General features: G+C 41.7%; 1 protein-coding gene across 1 annotated transcript in view; it reads left to right on the forward strand.

The window, feature by feature from the left end:
• Window positions 1–22,336, forward strand: part of RORB (RAR related orphan receptor B) — a 204,125-nt gene that overhangs the window by 146,288 nt on the left and 35,501 nt on the right. Inside the window, exons 2-4 of the mRNA XM_006137819.4 lie at window positions 927–1,012; window positions 6,604–6,745; window positions 10,583–10,984. Of these exons, the coding sequence (XP_006137881.1) occupies window positions 927–1,012; window positions 6,604–6,745; window positions 10,583–10,984 (630 nt within the window). The remainder of the gene's footprint in view (window positions 1–926; window positions 1,013–6,603; window positions 6,746–10,582; window positions 10,985–22,336) is intronic.

Consider the following 22,336-nt stretch of genomic DNA (forward strand, 5'->3'; position numbering starts at 1 on the left):
GAGTAAATCTGAATCTATATGCAGTTCTGAATCTTGTAGCTAGCTTCTAATTTTATGGCCAAAGGAAAAACTAGAGCATGGAGATGTTAGGATCAAGATCTATAACTCTTGTCCATCTCTAATTTTGATCAAGTAAAGAAATGGCGTTGGCTGGAGGAGGTGAGGGATATCTGCAAATAAATCACTGGTTTAAGCAATTCCTTGGAGGCAGAACTTTGGAGATATTTAGAGATGTTGCTAGAGGATGTCTTTGATGTATGTCAATAAACCACAGATCAGAGGACATGAAAGAACATCACATGAACTGTACCATATCAAGTGTCCAAGTACAGCAAGCGATGATGTGGACGAGAGGGAAGAGCTGGGGCAGCTTAATAGAAAGAGCATCAAATCATATATGGCAATTCTGCCACAGCACAGTGAAGAATGAAGATGTGATGGAGGGCAAGGTTACTGTCTAGCAGTGTTTGAAGGTGTTGAATGCTAAAAATGGAGGCTAATTATTAAGTGTGGTCCAATAAGTACAGCTAGGAGAAATGGAGATGAAATTTTGAAAAAGAGAAAACTTACAGGGAATGTGAGGAAAGATTTCTTATTGTGAGGGAACTCTTACTCTCAAGGGAAATAGCAAAAAGCCCCATCATGTAAATCAGTTAAACCTGAACAAAGCACAGCAAAACATACAATAACATAAAGAGCAATATTACACTTGCAGGGAGTTAGCTCTCACAGGCTGTGCCCACAAAAGCTCATGATACTATCTACATGTTTTATTAGTCTTTAAAGTGCTACTAGATTATTTGTTGTTTTTTAAGTTTTCCCTACAGACTAACTCAGCTACCCCTCTGAAACCTATGACAAGTAGTTAGGACAGAAAAGAAAAGAAATAACATCATACACTAAAAATAACCCTTTGTCTTTTTCAGCACAAATCGAAGTGATACCATGCAAAATTTGTGGAGATAAGTCCTCTGGAATACACTATGGAGTCATCACATGTGAAGGCTGCAAGGTATGAGACATTATACAACTCTGTCATTGGCATCTGCAGTAGCCTCAGGCATTTGTGTACCTAACAACACACTCTGACACCCTTTCAGACAAGGTGTGCCGAAGGCTGTATGGCTACTGAGACACAGGTGTTCTGTGTCTAACTTTGCTAGTTGTCTTCCTTATTCAACAGTCAAATGGTATTTGGATATAGCTCCTTGTTTGAAGCTTTGAGTGATTAATATGCAGTATACATGGTGATCCAGATGCTGGCTATAGTGTGGTAGAATTGCTCCATCCTGAATGAACCTGAGGTTTAGTTTTGTTCTCTCGTTTCATTTACAGTATGTGTAAAATGTCAGAGTTGATTTAAGTGTCATAATGCACAGTTTTAAGAGCTATGGGGCTGATTTGGGCCCCTACTCTGGTGCCTCTGTGCTCTAAAGGGGATAAAAAAAAGTTTCAATTGCCAAGAGAAAAATTCCTCCAGCTCAAGTAGAGCATCAGTGGCATTACTTTGTTGGTCCAGCATGGATGGGAGAGAACAGGTTGGTGTAGAAGGGGGAATGCCCATAGGACTTCAGTGATTTGGGGCTGCAATACGAACTATTGGCATCCGTGATGAGGCTGCTATATGTTAAAGAAGCCTCTGTGGCTAACTTATGTAAGAGACTAGTTGAGGACTCACAGAAGTGGAGAATTTTGCAGCTGCAACCCATGGCATTTGCAGTTCTGACTTCCCGCTTGAAGGTACAAAGATGCTTAGCACCTGCAATTCATTTTATATAAGGAAACATGCACTTTTACATGCATTTTGTGGATGCACATACACATCTCTCTGTGTGTAGTGTGAAATATCTTTCTTTCCAGGTTTGTATTTTATATCATTTCATAACATTGAGGGCAACTGAAAATTTTTTAAAAAAGGATTTACTACAGCCATAAAATAAAGTTTCATTTAATGCCCATAACTCAAGAAGTATTACATTGTCAAAAATCAGACCTCGCCTTTCAGAAACTTTAACAATTGTAAATGAGCTACCTCCTATTGTGGTATGGTTCTAGTGTCATACTGGACAGGAAATAGGCTTTCCTTTAGGATGATTGCACAAAACAGGATTAGTCTAATCGATCTGATACTTTAAAATTGGCACAAAAACAACAATACAGAAAAAAGCTTTCTGCAGAAAAGGACCTTTCTGTCTCTCACCAGTCATAAGGAGCAGTCTTCTCTCCCAGTGATCAGTGTTAATGGTAGCTCTTGTGTGTGCCTCAAGAAAAGACAATACTCTCTGTGCATATTGAGATAAGAAGCTCTTCTGCCACTTAACACAGCTGTAGCCCTTTGGTTTTGTGCCAGTTTCAAAGCAGTAGAATAATTAGTCTAATCCTGTTTCATGACACTGTCGTGAAGAAAAATGTATGCAGTGTAGTTATAGTGTTGCTGGTCCCAGGATATGAGAGAGACAAGGGGGGTGAGGTCATATTGTTTACTGGACCAACATCTGTTGGCAAGAGAGACAAGCTTTTCAGGCACACACAGCTCTTCTCCACCTCTGGGAAAGGTACTCTTAGCAGTGGAACAGATTGCTTAACATAACTAGTTAGCACATATTGTAAGGGACCATTCAGGGTCTGTTAACACCTCTGCAGTCATAGGACAAAAAAAGGGGGGAGGTGTTAGAGGATAACTGGTTGTTGTAATAAGTTCAGTGTCTCTGTTCAGTTTGTGATTTTTGCTGTCTAGCAGAATTATAAATTTACACTCTTGGGCTCATCTTTTGAAAGCGCTATGCAGGTTTCCTTTGAGGATGAGGACCGATAAGTGAGATTTAGACAAGGCTACGTCTACACTGGCATGAATTTCCGAAAATGCTTTTAAGGGAAAAGTTTTCCCTTAAAAGCATTTTCAGAAAAGCGCATCTAGATTGGCAGGATGCTTTTCCGCAAAAGCACTTTTTGCGGAAAAGCATCCGTGGCCAATCTAGATGCGGTTTTCCGCAAAAAAGCCCCGATCACCATTTTCACGATCGGTGCTTTTTTGCGGAAAACACTACTGTGCTGTCTACACTGGCCCTTTTGCGCAAAAGTCTTTTGGAAAAAGACTTTTGCCCGAACGGGAGCAGCATAGTTTTTCCGGAAAAGCACTGATGATTTTACATGAGATCGTCAGTGCTTTTCTGCGGGAAGCAGAGCGATGTGGCCAGAGGAGTGCTGTGAACTGGGGCCATTGCTTCACTTCCCCTGCCATTGCTGGTGAGTGCCGAGGAGGGGAAGGAGAGGGCGGAACACTGCTGTCAGCCCCCATTGCTCAGGGAGGGGGGGAAGGTGAGGTAGGGTAGAGCAAAGGTGGAACAGGAGTGCAGAGGGTGGAGCAAAGGTGGAGAGGGTCAGAGCAAGGGCAGAGAGAGAGTGGGGTCTAGGGTGGAGGGGGGTTGTCCTGGGGTGAGGAGGCTCCCCTTTCCCACTTCACCAGTCTCCTCTGCACGCCTGAGGACCTTCAGTGAAATCTTGGCCCATTGAAGTCAATGGGAGTTTTTCCACTGACTTCACTGGAGCCTGGATTTCACTCTTTGTGCCTGCCTCAATGTCTCTGAGGCTCTCAAAAAAATGTCCCTTCCCACCTGTCTCTCAACAATTGTGGGAACTGGTTAAAACTGCAACCTAGTTCTTTGAGGTATGGGACATATTACTATCCCTGTTTCACAGACTAGGAAACTCAGGTGGAAGAAAGGTTAAGTGACTTGCCAATATCACAAAGTGATTCAATGTCAGAGTTTAAAAAAAGAGTAAAAAAACCTAGTTTTTCATTTCCTTACTCTACCCATTAGAATTTTTCTCCCAATAAATGTAGCCATTCGAAATATATAAAATATTATATATTATAAGAAACATTTAGATCTGAAGAAAGACGGGAAAAAATAAATTATACTAAATCACATTTTGAATATATTCCCCATAACATTCTAAAAAAACCCAAAGAATGACAATGTAAATTCTTGTATGATGGAAAATAAGATGCACAGTCTTCAATCTGAAAAATTTTCTAGCACTATAATATGATATTCTAGACAATATAATAGTTACAGTTTTAAAAACTTAATTTTTATAACTGTTACATTTAAAAATAAGATTGAACTGATCTGCTTAATCCCGTCTGTCAATTCCCTATTCACACAGAAATTGCCAACATTTCAAACAGAAAACTCCTTTTTATGCCAAAAAAATAAATTTGCAATAAAACATGTTACATACATACATTTAATAATTTACTCTAAATTGGCCTTAAATTAAACCCACAGCTATGGGCTCAAGAAATTCTGTCATTTAAGGTTAAATAAGCATTTTGCACTTTTTCATTGGTATTTTCCCTATTCCCAAAGGTACAAAACCTGTGTCTTAAATTAAATTGTAAATAGATTATAACCATTAACACAGCCCATTCAGGCTAGTTTAAATGGGACTTTTAAGCTTCATTTCATAGACTGTCCTCAAATGCAAAATATTGTCCAGTGTTAGTGACACCTCTTGACATTATTTAACGTCCTAGGATGTGAGTGAAGCTTCAAAAACTATATTTATTGAGTGAATCCCATCATGAACAATCCAATTACATTGTTTCCTCACCATTGTTTCACCACAGCTATTATTATTGCCATGATTTGCTGATGTCATCCATAGTCCTGTACTGAAACAATATTGGATTACCTGTTGAATCAAGTCAATCCTAACTTTCTGATTCAGCTCAGGTTTAGTCTATAAACCATCCGAGCAACATTCACCCACCTCACTTTCACTGTAGCAGTGTCTAACCTTACTCGGTCTTTCACCAATGGATTCTAACTTCACATTTTATCTTCAATTTGCCTTCCTGGTTTCCTGCAGTCGCTAGACTCCCCCTCAATCTCTTTCTCACTGTGTAAGGGTACGACTACACAGCAACGCTATTTCGAAATAACTAGTACTATTTCAAAATAACTTAGTCTGTGTCTACACAGCAGGCAGTTATTTTGAAATAGTGTCAAAATACTGTCGAGCTGGAGGACTTCTTACTCCAATTCCTTAACCCTCATTGTACAAGGAATAAGGGAAGTCAGAAGAAGAGTGCTTTATTTCGATATAAAAGGAAAAACTATGTAGCACTTTGAAGACTAACAAGATGGTTTAATAGGTGATGAGCTTTCGTGGGCCAGACCCACTTCCTCAGATCATATTCTGGAAGAGAATTAGCATGACCAGGGCTCGACAAACCGTGGCAAATCCACTCGCCAGCCCCGCACTGTGCATGTGCCAGACCCGCACTGCACTTGCACGTGCTGCCGATGAACAGGGCGACTGGCTGAAATCTACTCGCCACAGGCGAGTAGATACACAGATTCATTGAGCACTGGGCATGACCATATATACCAAAAGAATACAATGAAAAAAGTGAACACATTATTAAACTGACAAATCAGATTTAGTACAGCCCGCACCCCACCTTCTGTACTAAATCTGATTTGTCAGTTTAATAATTTGTTCACTTTTTTCATTGTATTCCTTTGGTATGTATGGTCATGCCAATTCTCTTCCAGAGTATGATCTGAGGAAGTGGGTCTGGCCCACGAAAGCTCATCACCTAATAAACCATCTTGTTAGTCTTTAAAGTGCTACATAGTTTTTCCTTTTGTTTTAGCAAGATCAGACTAACACAGCTACCTCACTATTATTATTTTAAAATAAGTACTGCAGACGCTCCCTATTTCGAAATAAGCTATTTTGAAATAAGCTACACAATTGACGTAGCTCAATTTGCGTTGCTTATTTTGAGTTAAGCCCTGCAGTGTAGACGCACCGTTAGTGCGCAGTTGCTTCTTTCTAAAGATACTAGGTTTTCCAATGGGCTTCTTTCCTTTGTTTCTCTTCCCTGCTTTGGGTTACCTGCTCCTTCTGCGTTTTTTACATTTTGTTGTTCTGTAGAAGTGTAGCTTTTTTCTCTAGTCTACCCTTTCTAGTTCCATTTCTCTTGACATAGCTTGCATTTCTTGTCATGCAGGCCACCAGCTGGCTTCTCCCTGGGGCTGGCCTCTTGACAGCGGAGGCCATGCATGCCACTCACTATCTTCTCCCTGGAGACAGCCTGGATGATGTGGAGGTGTGCAGGCTGACGCTGGCTTCTCATGGAAGAGGTAGTGTGGGCCATGCTGCCTCCTGCTGCCCTCCTGAGGTTATTTGTTAGTATAACTGTCCCTGCTATCACTGCCCTCCTTCTCTGTTTGATGTTAAACAATTGCATTCCACCACATCCCATTGTCCTGGCACAACCAAGTTTGATCTTCCTTTAAGTTATGATAAGAGGAAGCTACATACCAAATTTGGTGGTTCTAACTCTTGCTGTTTAGGAGGAGTTCTTGAACAAATGGACTCACAGAAGAAGCACATTTCTAAAATACATAGTAAAATACATGGTACTGTGTTACCAATCTATAAAGTTTGTTATCCTGTTTATTTCACTGTTTATGGCTAAAACATTTACATACTTGTATCATAAAGAACATTTCACTGAATTAGAGATTATTATAGTGGCCCATATATATATAGTTTTTTTTTTTCTTTCTCTCCTTTTTTCTCCAGGGTTTCTTTAGGAGGAGTCAGCAGAACAATGCCTCTTACTCATGCCCCAGGCAGAGAAACTGTTTAATTGACAGAACCAACAGAAATCGTTGCCAACACTGCCGACTGCAGAAGTGTCTTGCCCTAGGAATGTCTAGAGATGGTAAGGAGTTAATTTCGTTGCTGCTGACTACTTAAGCCCCCCGACAGATTTCTAGAAGGAAAGAAAGAAGGAAAGCTAACTGCTCTGTAATGCATTCACCGTAAAACATAGATCTTTACCATTCCTTAAATTTAGGAGCATTTTTTTCATGGGGTGGGGGTAGGGATGAAACAACAAAATGGAGAGCAACATTACACTGAAACACAATGTTACTAAGACAAATGTGGCATTCTAATTAAAGGAGAATGGTCCCCCTCTTTGTGATGGCTTCATATGCTGGACCAGATAATAATATTTTATATTAATAAATCTAAATATTGGTGTGTCAAGACTGCCCATGCTTAAAAATGTTTGAGGACCTGAGACACTACAAATAAATACAACATGCAGTTAACAAGGAAATATGCATGCTTAGAGCAATTTTTATGCTAAAGGATTTGAAAGCACTTCACTAAAATTACATTACATTACGAAGGAATGACTTGGTGCAACCTTCAGCAGTTTAGCGGTGATCAAGAGAGCTACACAACAGCTTAAAACAAAAAAATGAGGACGGTTAGTGTAGCCAGTTGAAACCTCCGGGTGAGGCTGCACAGAAAAAACTATATATCTCGGTGTTGGTGGTCTTTTCGTAGTCCTTAATGAGTCATTTGTCCTATTATCCACCTTCCGAACTGTGACACAAGTCATCATGATTGGCAATTTGAGACTGAAAAATGCCTGGGACTAGTATAAGAGTTGAGTTGCAGGTCAGCATTGAACTGCAACGGCAGAGTGGAGTAAAAAAGCTTGAGCCAAGACTGCCTGCAGTATGTCAGCCCTTGCTACCGCTGCTAATTTGGATTGTTCCCAAATCTGAACTGAAGTTTTAAAATCATTAAAAAAAAATTTGGTCAGAGTTTCTAAATTAGTTTAAGGCCAGATTACAATACTCTTATTTACTATATAGGGTACGGCTATACTACATCTTATTTTTTGGAAAAAGCTACGCAAAATGCACTCCACATTTTGCGTAGATTTTTCCGATTCTTTTGTCGGAAGAGTCTTTTCTTACATTTGGTCTATTTAGAGTGGGCCAAATGTCGGGAAAAAACCCTCTTTGGAAGCCCCCTTATTCCTTGTGGAATAGAGCGTATTTGCTCTTCCGCAAAAATAAGCAGAAGAACAAACACGTTCCCTAGACACTAAACAGTTTTTCCCAGAAAAACTGTGTAGTCTAGACGTACCCTTTGAGTAATACCTTACTCCAAGGTACAATGGGAAAGTTCATAGTATAAAATTCTATCCAGCCTTCATAAGGGTACCACAGTCTCACCATTAATTGAATTCAGCTTGGTTTCTAGCCTGCAGCCTACCACCTTCTTAGCCTCCCATTTCTGCCCACAGGAGATTAAAGTTGTGTTCTTTCAGCAGTTAATCGGCATATAGCCACCTCATAAAAGTGGTGTCCCCTGATTGCAGTTGAGGGCTTTAAGGTATCACAGGAACATTTATATTTGGCTGCTAGTGCTCTGTCCCTAACCTGTAAAGCAGAATTTCTCAGTCTGCTCCTGAGTCTTTGATAGTGTAGGTGGACAGCAAGCTTCGTCTCCCAGTGCAGTCTTCCTCCCACCTCTATGAGTACAACAAACACGCTCACATAAACAGTTTTGCCTTTATTGATTTTTGTTCATTGTTACAAAGAAATCATATGTGAATTTTAACTCTCAGTCTAATAACAGACTCATTTCTATCACGCAGAGGCAGGATGCTAATTGACAGCAGCTGGAGAGTCCAATTAATGAAAATATAATGAGCATAAACAGTGGGTGTTTGTTGCTATTACTGAGGCCCTAAAATTAAAGAAAATATGTAGCTGCATTTTTCAACATAAAGTTGTTGTGGATTGGCCCTCCCTCTTGTCGTCTGGTAAGGTTAAAATAAGAGTGAGAAGTGCCTGATGGGCAGTATACATAGGTAGTGTAAATAATGATGTAAAGTGGTATAATATACAAGCCCAGAGGATGGAAAGGCAGGGACATAGCAGGGAAAGTAATCCCTAGAAGGGAATCACAAACTGATGGAGATGTTAATCTTCTTGCAGCCTGGTTTCTTTAGTGTTTTTCTTCTTGCACATCTTTCTGCTCCCTTAGCATGCAATTTGCACTCACAGTCACACAGACAGATAGGATCTGACCATTGTGAAGGGGCCTGAAAGTGGATATAAATACAAGTATAAAGTGGTCCTAGTATAAATGAGAATCAGGCCTATCTTCCACAGTCATCTATATTGTCTCTAAATATTTCTACATATTGTGCCAAGGTAATAATCAAGTGATGCATCCCACATCACCCATTTTCAGCTTCTGGCAGAGAGACGCTAAGGACACCAACCCTGCTCATGTTGACTAATAATTATTCTGTAATTACATTCCCAAAAAAGGAACATTCCAGTGTCCCTCTTTTGTGCTCTGCATTGGTATCCCTTGGGGCTCCCTTCATGATCCCCTTCTTTTCTCCCGCTAGATCTTCTCCCAATTCAGTGTCCTCATTTATTCTAAAAACTTATTTACCATCTCTAGAATGAGGTCCCCCACCACCACCGCAAAATAATTAATAGATTTTAAGGCCAGAAAGGACTGTTACTATTATCTTGACTGACCTCCCGTATAAATAACACAAGCCTTAAAATCAGTATCTCTTGTATCAAGCCTAACAACTCATGCTTGAATCAGAGCATATTATTTATGACGTCTCTAAAGATTTCAAGGGCTTGGGAATCCAGTTTGTGCTCCAATACTGACTTACTCTAAAAGTAACACTATTTCTTTCATTTGTGATCAGGAAGAATGTACATATTTTACACATGGAGATTATGTAAAATATGATTTTGTAAATCCATGAGTTTTGCCTTTATGTCAGATGTTGTATTCATTTATGCTGCTTACCTTCAAATCTGCTCTTTTCCTTCAGGTCCCAACTCTAATCTCAAATGTTGTTTAAAAAACTAGGCGTGTAAAGATCACAGCGCCTTGAAAGGCTGCAATATTGGGGCTTTGGGATTTGCTTTCATCAGAAGGCACTAATCAGTTCATGTATAGTTTAAAGCAGGGCTACTCAATTTTGGAAGCCCCGGGAGCCACAATGATACTCATAGCATATGCTGAGGGCCACAACTCAAGTTTAGTTGCATATACATGCAAATATCTATGCAAACAAATGCAAATAGCTTCCTTCACACTGACACGCATGAATACAAAGATTAAGGCAAGATTACACAACACATGGGCCCATTTATGTCAGTTCTGCTGATATTACTAAAATCCAATATTCACCCAATTTTCACCCATATGACAGCAATGACAATCCAGGAATTTAACTACTAAAATGCATATCAACAGAAGACCATTATATTGACTGTTTTTTTGTTTTGGCTCCCACCCATGGGCTGCATGTTAAGCCCCGCGTAAATCCAAACTGTGCCATGGGCCACATAAAATGGCCACAGTCTGCGTGTTGAGTAGCCCTTGTTTAAAGGTTTAGGGAAAATTGATAAACTACATAGGATACAAATCTAAAATCTGGGTTGTTGTTTAGTCAACACAAAGAGAAAAGAGAAAAACGCTAGGCCTTTTTAACATTCTCACCAGGGAAGAGTGTTGCTTGACTAATATCCTGCCTGTCAAAATGGAGCTGTGTTGGTACTTTGTACAGCCAGGAGCATAAGTCTTCAGCTTACATGACACATGTGTAGTCTGTAGCTTTGTATCATCTCTGGCAGAAAGACAGGGCAAAGGTAATGTGAAAAGTAAAAATAGAAAAAGAAAGCAACGGTTGCTGTTGTGGTTTGCTTTTCAGCTGTGAAATTTGGAAGAATGTCCAAAAAGCAGAGGGACAGCCTGTATGCTGAAGTACAGAAGCACCAGCAGCGGTTACAGGAGCAACGGCAGCAGCAGAGTGGTGAGGCAGAAGCCCTTGCCCGGGTATACAGCAGCAGCATCAGTAATGGCCTGAGCAACTTGAACAACGAAACTGGTGGCACTTACTCGAATGGGCACGTCATTGACCTGCCAAAGTCGGAGGGTTATTATAATGTCGATTCTGCCCAGCCCTCCCCAGATCAGTCTGGGTTAGACATGACTGGAATCAAACAGATAAAGCAGGAACCTATCTATGACCTCACTTCTGTACCAAACTTGTTTACCTATAGCTCTTTCAACAATGGGCAGTTAGCTCCGGGGATAACCATGGCCGAAATAGGTAAGAAAAAATTCTCACTCCTCAAGTACTTACTGCTCTGTTTGACTCTTTTGGTTGTAGTATAAATTGCAGTCCAGTTATAACGGATATGGCACACAGCCAATTCATTTAGAACGGACTAGGCCTGAAACAGGGCAAGGTGGCTGGCTGCGGTTCTTTCGTTGTTGCCTGAGTTTACCAAACTCTAAAACAATTCTTACATTTCTTAACTCAGCAATTCATGAGCTGTTTATGAAACTGGAACACCGAAAGCAACTGATGAATCAATCAAAACCAAGTGATAATTACTAATAGGGAGCTTGTTTCAAATGAGCTCATTACCAGGAGGGTTTAATGATCTTTTCTGACAGCTATACATATCCTTGTCAACACAAAGAGTCCCTAAGGTGGCTCATTCTATTGTGTTTATTAAAATGAGCACCAGATTCTGATCTCAGTTACACAGATGTGCATTTGGAGTAATTGCAATGATCTCTCAATTTAAAACTGTGTAATTGAAATGCGGATCTGGCCCCAAATCAGCTATGATTTGTATTCTCTGGATTAACTCTCTGGATATTTTGGACATATATCTTACTCAAGTTTTCCTTTAGCTGCCAGAGCAAATGGCACTACAAGCCTGCTGCCAGATGTTTGAGTAAATAAAAGGCACGGTTCGGGTGAATAATAATATTCTGACTTGCGGTCACACTCTGGGAAGGGTTTCTAACTAAATACAGAGGTTCAGGTTCTCCCAGAACACAACCAAAAGCACTGTATTCTATTCTAAGAAGAAGAAAAATGAAGGAAGAAAAAGAGGCTGGCTTACTAATTAAGAGCTTCCCACCTCAACAAGTGATGAATGCTGAGTCGGTTGTGGTTTAGAATAAAATTAGAGGGTAACACCTCTCTAATTGGGTTTAATTAAAAAACAAGAAGAAAAGGGTGATCTATAATAGAGATTCTCAACTTCTTTCTTTCTGAACCTCCTCCACCAATGCTCTATAAAAACTCCGGTGTACAGCAGGGGTTGGGTAGAGCTTGGGGTCCAGCCACTGGGCAGCTGAGAAATTTTAAGCATAGGAGTACTTTGACTTCTATTTAGGGGTGCGGGCAGGGCTGGGTGGTACTTAAGCTGGCTCTGTACAGTGGGGCCCCGGGAGGGAGTGCCATCTACCCCCCAACTTTGCTCAGCAGGGTACCCGAACAGTTGGGTACCGAACTGTTCAGCCTTGCAGCCCCCTTCACCTGAGGGTCACTGCTTACCAAGGCTGTGCTGCTTGGGAGCTGGATCCCACACCTGGGCAACTCATACTGGCTGCTCCAGCAGTCAAAGGCAGCTGGGAACTCAAGAACAGCTGCAATGCTGGGCACTGGCAACAACAGGAGATGGGGGATCTCCGGGCCTGCTCACTCCATGGCACCAGGCAGAGCAGCAGCTGTCCCCCACTTCCTATATCTAGCTTCCTGCCTTCAATTAGGCCAAGGGTGTGGCCTCTGGGAAGCTGGGGGAAAGAAGGAGGTGAGTAGAGGGTGTGAAATTGGCCCTGGGCCTGCTCTTGGTAAGTCACTGCAGTTTGGGGGGTAGAAATGCCTTCCCTGCCCCCCATCTCTGCCTTTGGACTTAGGCCTTTAGCCTCGCAGGGACTGCCAGGGTATGTCTAGACTATATGGCTCCGTTGATGGAGCCATGTAGATGAGTTTACTAGACATAGGAAAATGAAGCAGCGATTTAAATAATCACTGCTTCATTTACATCAAAATGGCCACCGTGCTGTGCCGATCAGCTGTTTGGTGGCTCAGCAGGGCAAGTCTAGACGCTCCGCGGTTGAAAACGGAAGCTTTTGTCGACCGCTCTGTTATGCCTCGTGAAATGAGGTTTACCGGAGCGATTGACAAAGGCTTCCGTTGTTGTCTCTGCTCCCAGCTTCAGCCCCACTGAGGGCATGTCGACACTTCAGAGTTACTTCGAAAAAGCTCCCATTATTTTGAAATAACAAGGCGAGCATCCACACAGCAAGCCCGTTATTTCAAAATAATAACCTCTGCATTTACAAGGAATAATGCCTATTTTGAAATAGGATTAGTGTGGACACATATATGGGTATGTCTACACTTGCTCCCTAGTTCGAACTAGGGATGCAAATGTAGGAGACCGAAATTGCTAATGAAGCGGGGATTTAAATATCCAGCGCTTCATTAGCATGATCTTGCCGGTGCGTTACTCCACTCAACTGCTGTTTCGAAAGTGAAAGTGCGCCCCAGGACGCATTAGTTCGAACCAAATCCCTTGGTTCGAACTAATGTTACTCCTCATTTTTTTAAATAACTACTCCTCCAGAGTCATTCAAAGTAATTAATCTCCAGTGCTTCCTGTCTCAGACTAATTTCGAGGCTTCCCTATAGTGTGGATGTGCTATTTTGAAATAGTTATTTTGGGAGTTATTATTTCAAGAACTTATTTCTAAATAACCTTGTAGTGTAGACATACCCTGAGTTGTCACGTGCCTTTTCCTTTTCCTAAATTTCCCTCACACATTGAGGGTAACTTTAGCTTCCTGGGGATGGGAAAAGGTTGAGGAGCCTGAGGGTAATCAGAGGAGAATGGTACTGAGCACACAAAGAATTCTTACTCTTGCCCCATAGTGAAATTTGAGACCATTTGATGGTTGAGCAGCCTGATACCAGCTCCAAATTTGATAAGAGAAAGTAGGACCTAGCAAAGGTTTGGGGCCACAACCACAAAGGGATTTAGGCACTTAACTGTTATTTGGATGCCTAAATCCATAATTGAGATCTTCAACACCTCTGCTCAGTTGCCTTCTAACCCTCTAGATACCTAAATTCTCTGAAGTCTCCAGTGTATCTTCATTTCTGCCAGTGGACATTCACACGGCCTAAATCTTGATGGTACCTCAGTCCCAGCAGAATCCTTAAACTAAGCAGTCCCCTACCGATTTCACATATGGAGGACAATCTGTGGCATTCTCAAAGACCACTGTAAAGCATGCCTACCAGATTAGGCTCTACATAAAAGAATAAGAAAAAGGTGAGTACTCTATGTGGCAGGTTTGTGACTAAAAGCTTCAGAGGGTTAGCTGAGTTAGCCTGTAACAGGAAAAACTTAAATAACAACAAATAGTCTAGCAGCACCTTAAAGACTAACAAAACATGTAGATGGTATCATGAGCTTTCGTGGGCAAAACCCACTTCTTCAAATGACTGGACTTCACATGCTGAAATACAACTGAGCCAACCTCCCTGCCTTCATGGGCACCCTTCTGTCCTGCTGAATTAGGTCCTCCAGGCTCCTCCAGCACTGGCGCAGGGATGGGATTACATCCCTTGGCAGTATAATACAGCTGCTGAGGTCAGGTCTGCGCTGCGAAGTCCATTAAAAGGACTTGCCTCAGCAACCATTGTGCACTGCCCAAATGGGACCTGAACTCCCGTCTTACTAAGTTTTATATGGGTAAGCTCATGCTGTTTGCCCCCTTTCTTAAATAAAGAGGGATATGCACAGTTGCTCCCTCAGGTAACATTGGGTTTATTAATAAACAAAAGTGATTGTATGAAGTATAACAAGTAGACTTGAAGTTGTTATAAGTAACAGCACACAGAACAAAGTAAGTTACTAATCAAAATAAAACAAAACACGCCAGCCAAGCTTAATACACTAAGAAACTTGTTACAAGTAATATTTTACCCTAACAGGCGTTCTTGTAATCTTCTTTCACAGAAGATGCCACACAGTCCATGACTCCAGTACAGGAAAACACTGAAGCATCTCTCCCCTCTCCACGTTTTATGAAATAATAAAACAGTGGAACCCAGGTGTCCCAGGACAGTGTGCTAACCACTTAGCTATAGAGTTATACTCACTTTCTCTCTGGCCCAATGACTGAGTTACAATTAAGAGGTTCACTGGGTGGCCAGACTGTAAACATTAGGTATTTCTATATGAAGTGCTTCTAAGCCACTAGGCCTTTTGGAAAATGTTATCCCAGTTCTCTTGTCTTTTTTAAATAATAAAACCTATTGTGGACACTGTTAGAATCTTCAGTTAGTATCAATTAGCATGCAGCAGAACCTCAGTTACAAACACATCAGGAATGGAGGTTTTTTGTAATTCTGAAATGTTCATAACTTACAACTGAACATTTATTTATGCAGCTTTGAATCATTACCATGCTGAATTAAAATCCTGCTTTTAACTACAGGTTGTACCTCCCTTAACTGAGAGACTATGGTCCGGCAACAGTAATGGTCCGGCAGAATCATGGATGTTCCTGGACCACAGAGTCCAGGTATAAGGAGGTCAGGCCACAGGGCAGGAGTGGGGGAGGAGGGGCATGACTAAGCCAGGAGCCCTGTGTTTCAGTTTGGAAAAGAGGAGACTAAGGGGGGACATGATAGAGGCCTATAAAATCATGAGTGGTATGGGAAAAGTGAATAAGGGGGCGCAGCAGGAAATTTTAGCCCCTGCTGCCAGGAAGTAGCAGGGGGTCCACGGCAGCTGTGGAGCCCCGGCAGCCTCAGAAACCATAGAGCCCTGGCCACCCCAGAAGTCCCAGAAGTCACAGCAGCCCCAGAACCCCCGGCTGGAGTCCTAGCTGGGGGCAACACAGGCCATGTTGGGAGAGATATCTCATCATTCAGCAAATCCCCTTGGTAGGGATCAGTCAGGTCCCAAGGGTGTCTGTTGAGGGATGTACAACCTGTATCTTAATTTAAATGTACAGAAACAATTTCCTTATTTTGTGAAATCTTTTTTTTTAATTATTTTTTAATCTTTTTTAAAAGTCGTTTACTTTTAACACAGTACTGTACAGGTTGTACCTCCCTAATCCGGGACTTTCTGGTCTGGCAAAATCCAGGGTCCAGCAGGACCACAGATGTTCCTGGACCAGAGCCCAGGAACAGGGAGGTCTGGCAGCGGGATCAGGAGTATGATAGCAGGGCCGATGACTCAGATGGGAGTTCCATGTCAGGGGGGGCTGCCACTGGAGCTCTGCAGCCACCTGGCTCTGTGGCCGGCACTGGAACTCCACAGCTGTTGGGGCCAGAATGGAGCTGGAACACCACAGCCTGCCTGGGAGCTCTGGCCCCTACCCCAGCGATGGAACTCTGGCCCCATCCATGGAGCCAGGCAGCTGCGGACCTCCAGCCTCAGCCACAGAGCTCTGGCTGTGGCACTCTGACCCAGCAGCACCTGGGCTGGCTGCTGCTACAGAGCTCTAAAGGACTGGGACAACAGCAGGGCCAGGCTAGAGCCCTAGGGCCAGGCTGGAGCCCTAGCCCCAGGGGCAGCAGTGCAGACCTCCCCTGGTCTGGCAAATCCCCTTGTTCAGGACCGGTGAGGTCCCAAGAATGCCAGATCAGAGAGGTCCAACCTGTACTGTATTTTCTTTTTTTTTCATTGTTTGGTCTCTGCTGCTGACTGATTGCCCACTTTCAGTTCCAAATGACCTGTGTGGTTGCTGGTCAGTTTGTAATGCTGATGTTCAAAACTCTGAGTTCCTACTGAATCTTCACTGATTTCAAGTCCATTCCATTCTGAAAGATCCTACTAGTTCCCTGTCGCTAATTGCAGGAGCCAGTAGTAATATTATTCACAACAGAGTGAACTTTTCAATGCAAAGACTGTTATGGCTTAGTACAAATAAGAAATCAACCCATTTTCACCTCTTCAGTCCTTTTGTTGACTTTTCAGTTATATATAAACCATTCTGACTGCCTGGCTCACTCTTTATTAAAAAGATAGGGCTTAAAAAAATAGAAAAGCTGTGCTAACACTATATTGCTCAGACTTTTGGAAAACTTCCCTGAAGTTCATGGCCCTGGTATACAACACATACACACACATTCAGGATAGCTGTTAAGCATACGCTTAATATTTAGCATGTAAGTGAAGTCTAGGCTAAAATTTAAGTATGTACTTAAGTGGGTGTGTGTAGAAGGCCTTGCCTGAGTTATGGCCTATACTGCTTGAAAATGATAGAGAAGAATAGAAAATAAAGATGGAAAGGATGTATTAAGCTGATTCCATGCCAGTGAATATTGCTCCCTATAGTGTACTTTCTAGTGATTTACTCAGACTTGCTTTAACTGTCCCAAGTGACATTAATGTTCCATTAATTCTACTACTGCTCTTTGGAGACATTCCAGTAAATCTCATGGGTGAGGAAGTTTTTCAGATTAAATTTTCCTCTACTATTTACATTCTTCAAATACTTTTAGTTGGTTATCATGCTGCTCATTAGTTGTCACTTAGCCAGTTGGTACTTACACACTCTATTAATCTTAACTCGAGAATTAAACACTTAAAGTGGTCAGTCAAAACACATATTACCATATTTTATTCAGCTCCCAGAAGTTGTTGTATATCTCTCTGGTCATGAAATACCTGAACTTTATTGCAATCTTCCTAGTTTATTCTTATCCAAGTTGCATGGAGAAATGGAGAGATACAAATGCCTCCATAGGCTGAGACATATTGACTCTGCAGAGACAACTCAGACCCACAGTGGCCTTTTTAGCTTCATCTTGATATGCCCACTAATTTAAATTTTGCTGTTCACTATAACCCCTATATCTCCCTCATTGTGTCCCACATAACATTTCTTATTTGGGGCTACCTTCCCAAGATATACTAGCTTACATATTTCTGAAAGTGAAGCTCCTTTTTCTATACTCATACCTCTTTTGATCACTTGAAATTGTCTCTTTCCTGACTTATGTTTGTACTTCCTTACAATTTGGAATCATTTGCTCATTTAAATAAAATGTGGTGAGCCCACTCTTCCAGATTATTAGAGAAGATGTTAAATATTTGTAAGACTGGACCTTATAAGAATCCCTGTTGCACCTGACTGAAGAACTTGCTGCGATCAAATAAATTGCCTTTAAGCATTATTTCATTTGTAAAATTAAATCAAATTGGCTTTTAAATGAACATCACGACATACACTGCAAACTGGCAGATGAGCTACAAATTAGATTTCATAAGATGCCCTATCAAATGCTTTACACGTTGTGTACAGTCTCCTCTTCATGTACAAATGTTGTAATTCCTAGACATATCCCAGTTAAGTTTGCCTGGTATGATTTGTGCTTTTAAACCCATGGGATTTTTAGACCTTTAAAAAAATCTCTCTACTGTGTTCTGAATCTAAGTTCACATCCATTAAACTTAATAGTAAAAATGTTTAAATCCTTATTCAAATTCATCTCTTCAGTTGAAAACTAATACCCAAAAGAAATTTTTAAAAACATATTATCACGTCAAGGCAATGTTCGGCTTTTTTAATGGGCTAGAAAACTTGGGTATTGCATACTAATTTGTGTTCCTAAATATTGTAACAGCGAATAGGCACACAGGAGGAAATATCAACAAATAGTAGTTACATTCTAGGCTCCTACATTGTACTTAGAAACACAACACATACATTGAAAGGAGTTGACTAATTCCCTATATAACATGATCTGATCTCAGTAAGTGGCAAGAGAGTAAGATGACTGTCCTCTATTATATATGTGCTATATAATCAAAAGCAATATTCAAGTCATAGAAGCAAAAGTGGGAATTATTTTGCTAGCTAAGAAATAAAGTTCTTGATGTAGTGTATGAAGCAATAAATCGGTTTTGTGGATGAGGCAAAACTAAGTTATTTGTTCCAATAGCCTCATTTCTATTAAGCAGCAAAAGAAAAGACTAAACTAACCAAAAATATAGTTTTAAAATTAAATAAATATATAGGGACAGATCTTCCGCTTCACACCAGTTAAGAATCTAGTCCTCCCCCCTCCCCTTTTTTTTGGAAGAGTGATGGAATCTGTTCTCCAAGATTCATGTACCATAAGAAGGTGTGAATATCAAAAGAGTGAAAATTACTTTTTGTAGTTATGTAAGCGGGGGAATGGTCCCGCTCTTGTGGGGAACTTTCCTGGCTTCTATACACCCCGGTGAAATGAACCAGCGAAAGGATCTGAGTCCCCGCTCCCACTTCCTTTACCCAGCGGCTCCCTGATCCTGAGGGCTCCCCCTCCACTCTCCTGAGTAGCAGAGCCCTTGAAACCCCAACAAGGCTGGGCCCAGGTTTCCTGGGGCTTAATCCCTGACCTTGTAGTCACTAGGGGCAGGAGTTAGGGTGTCCCCACTCCGAGGTGCTCTCTTTACACTGCAGGCCTTCTTGGCCCAGTGATCACTTCATAAGGTTCAAAGCAAATACAATTTATTAAACATCAACTGATTAAAGAGAATAGAATAAGAAGCAATGAGAATGGTTAAATGAGAACACACAGCCCTGCTCTGTAGCACAGGGACATCAACACAGCAGTCTGCAGAGTGTAAGGACAGTTCACAGTCTCTTCCTTAGAAGCCCTGGATGTACTGCAAGGGGCTGCAGGCTGGACACGCTTGCACTGGCAGTGACCACACAGCCTCAGTCTCTAAGTGGCCAGACCCCTCTCCCAGTCCAGAGCCTTTCCCCACACTAGGCAGGTCCCAGTAGCTCACCACATCCAGCTGCAGGCTGTGCTGCTTGGCCAGTTCCAGCTCCTTGTGTTGTTTCTCTGTTCCTTTTGGCTTTCTGAGCACTGCCAGTATGCTGCTCAACACAGGGTCTGCACTGCTTGGCCTGTCTGTGTCTGGTTCTGTCGCTGCAGGGCTTCTTCTTGTACTCCTCTTTCAGCTCTCTGTCTTTGCAGGACCTCTTCTGCACACAGCTTGTTTGTTCAGAGACAGAGCCAGAACAATCCCCACTTACAACCTGTCAGTCAGGCTGAGCTGGAGTGTTGACTGCTTTCCATTGTCTCTGGGGTCTGTCAGTCTCATGAACCCTTCCCCTTCTGAAGCTGGTAAACCAAAAAAACTCCCACAGAGTTTTAGTAAGGGGTAACAGTCCCCTTACAGTTAGCTAGCCACTCCCAATCTCTATTCAGACTCAGTCTGATAGTGCTAAGTTTGCGTATGAATTCCAGCTCAGATTTTAGCAGACATGTAACTTAAGATCTTTTCAGTCAAATGTTACTTAAGGGACACTCTGGATACTGACAGACTTGTACTGTAACCCATCTCCTTCCCTCAAATTGTATTTAAAATTTTAAAATGTCTTTGAAATATTTCAAAATTTTTACAGATACTATACTGATCATAGAATCATAGAATAATAGGACTGGAAGGGACCTCGAGAGGTCATCGAGTCCAGCCCCCTGCCCTCAAGGCAGGACCACGCTCCGTCTACACCATCCCTGAGATATGTCTATCTAACCTGTTCTTAAATATCTCCAGAGAGGGAGATTCCACCACCTCCCTTGGCAATTTATTCCAATATTTGACCACCCTGACAGTTAGGAATTTTTTCCTAATGTCCAATCTAAACCTCCCCTGCTGCACTTTAAGCCCATTACTCCTTGTCCTGTCCTCAGAAACCAAGAGGAACAAATTTTCGCCTTCCTCCTTGTGACACCCTTTTAGATATTTGAAAACCGCTATCATGTCCCCCCTTAATCTTCTTTTTTCCAAACTAAACAAGCCCAGTTCATGAAGCCTGGCTTCATAGGTCATGTTCTCTAAACCTTTAATCATTCTTGTCGCTCTTCTCTGTACCCTTTCCAATTTCTCCACATCTTTCTTGAAATGTGGTGCCCAGAACTGGACACAGTACTCCAGCTGAGGCCTAACTAGTGCAGAGTAGAGCGGCAGAATGACTTCACGAGTTTTGCTTACAACACACCTGTTGATACAACCTAAAATCATATTTGCTTTTTTTGCAACAGCATCACACTGTTGACTCATATTCAACTTGTGGTCCACTATGACCCCTAGATCCCTTTCCGCCATGCTCCTTCCTAGACAGTCCCTTCCCATCTTGTATGTATGGAACTGATTGTTCCTTCCTAAGTGAAGCACTTTGCATTTCTCTTTATTAAACCTCATCCTGTTTACCTCTGACCATTTCTCTAACTTGCTAAGGTCATTTTGAATTATGTCCCTATCCTCCAAAGAAGTTGCAACCCCACCCAGTTTGGTATCATCTGCAAACTTAATAAGCGTACTCTCTATCCCAATATCTACATCATTGATGAAGATATTGAACAGTACGGGTCCCAAAACAGACCCTTGAGGAACTCCACTTGTTATCCCTTTCCAGCAGGATTTAGAACCGTTAACAACAACTCTCTGACTACGGTTATCCAGCCAATTATGCACCCACCTTATCGTGGCCCTATCTAAGTTATATTTGCCTAGTTTATCAATAAGAATATCATGCGAGACTGTATCAAATGCCTTACTAAAGTGTAGGTATATGACATCCACCGCTTCTCCCTTATCCACAAGGCTCGTTATCTTATCAAAGAAAGCTATCAGATTAGTTTGGCATGACTTGTTCTTCATAAACCCATGCTGGCTATTCCCTATCACTTTATTACCTTCCAAGTGTTTGCATATGATTTCCTTAATTACCTGCTCCATTATCTTCCCTGGGACAGACGTTAAACTGACCGGTCTGTAGTTTCCTGGGTTGTTCTTATTCCCCTTTTTATAGATGGGCACAATATTTGCCCTTTTCCAGTCTTCTGGAATCTCCCCTGTCTGCCATGATTTTTCAAAGATCATAGCTAAAGGCTCAGATACCTCCTCTATCAGCTCCTTGAGTATCCTGGGATGCATTTCATCAGGACCTGGTGACTTGCTGACATCTAACTTTCCTAAGTGATTTTTAACTTGTTCTTTGTGTATCCTATCTTCTAAACTTACCCTCTCTCTGCTTGTATTCACTACGTTAGGCACTCTTCCAGACTTCTCGGTGAAGACCGAAACAAAGAAGTCATTGAGCATCTCCGCCATTTCCAAGTTTCCTGTTACTGCTTCTCCCTCCTCACTAAGCAGTGGGCCTACCCTGTCCTTGGTCTTCCTCTTGCTTTTAATGTATTTATAAAAGGTCTTCTTGTTTCCCTTTATGCCTGTAGCTAGTTTGATCTCATTTTGTGCCTTTGCCTTTCTAATCTTGCCCCTGCATTCCCGTGTTGCTTGCTTATATTCATCCTTTGTTAGTTGTCCTAGTTTCCATTTTTTATATGACTCCTTTTTTATTTTGAGATCATGCAAGATCTCCTTGTTAAGCCAAGGTGGTCTTTTGCCATATTTTCTATCTTTCCTACACAGCGGAATTGTTTGCTTTTGGGCCCTTAACAACGTCCCTTTGAAATACTTCCAACTCTCCTCAGTTGTTTTTCCCTTCAGTCTTGCTTCCCATGGGACCTTACCTACAAGTTCTCTGAGCTTATCAAAATCTGCCTTCCTGAAATCCATTACCTCAATTGTGCTGGTCTCCCTTCTACCTTTCCTTAAGATCATGAACTCTATTA

This window comes from Pelodiscus sinensis, chromosome 6 (assembly GCF_049634645.1).
Source record: "Pelodiscus sinensis isolate JC-2024 chromosome 6, ASM4963464v1, whole genome shotgun sequence".
NCBI lineage: Eukaryota > Metazoa > Chordata > Testudines > Trionychidae > Pelodiscus > Pelodiscus sinensis.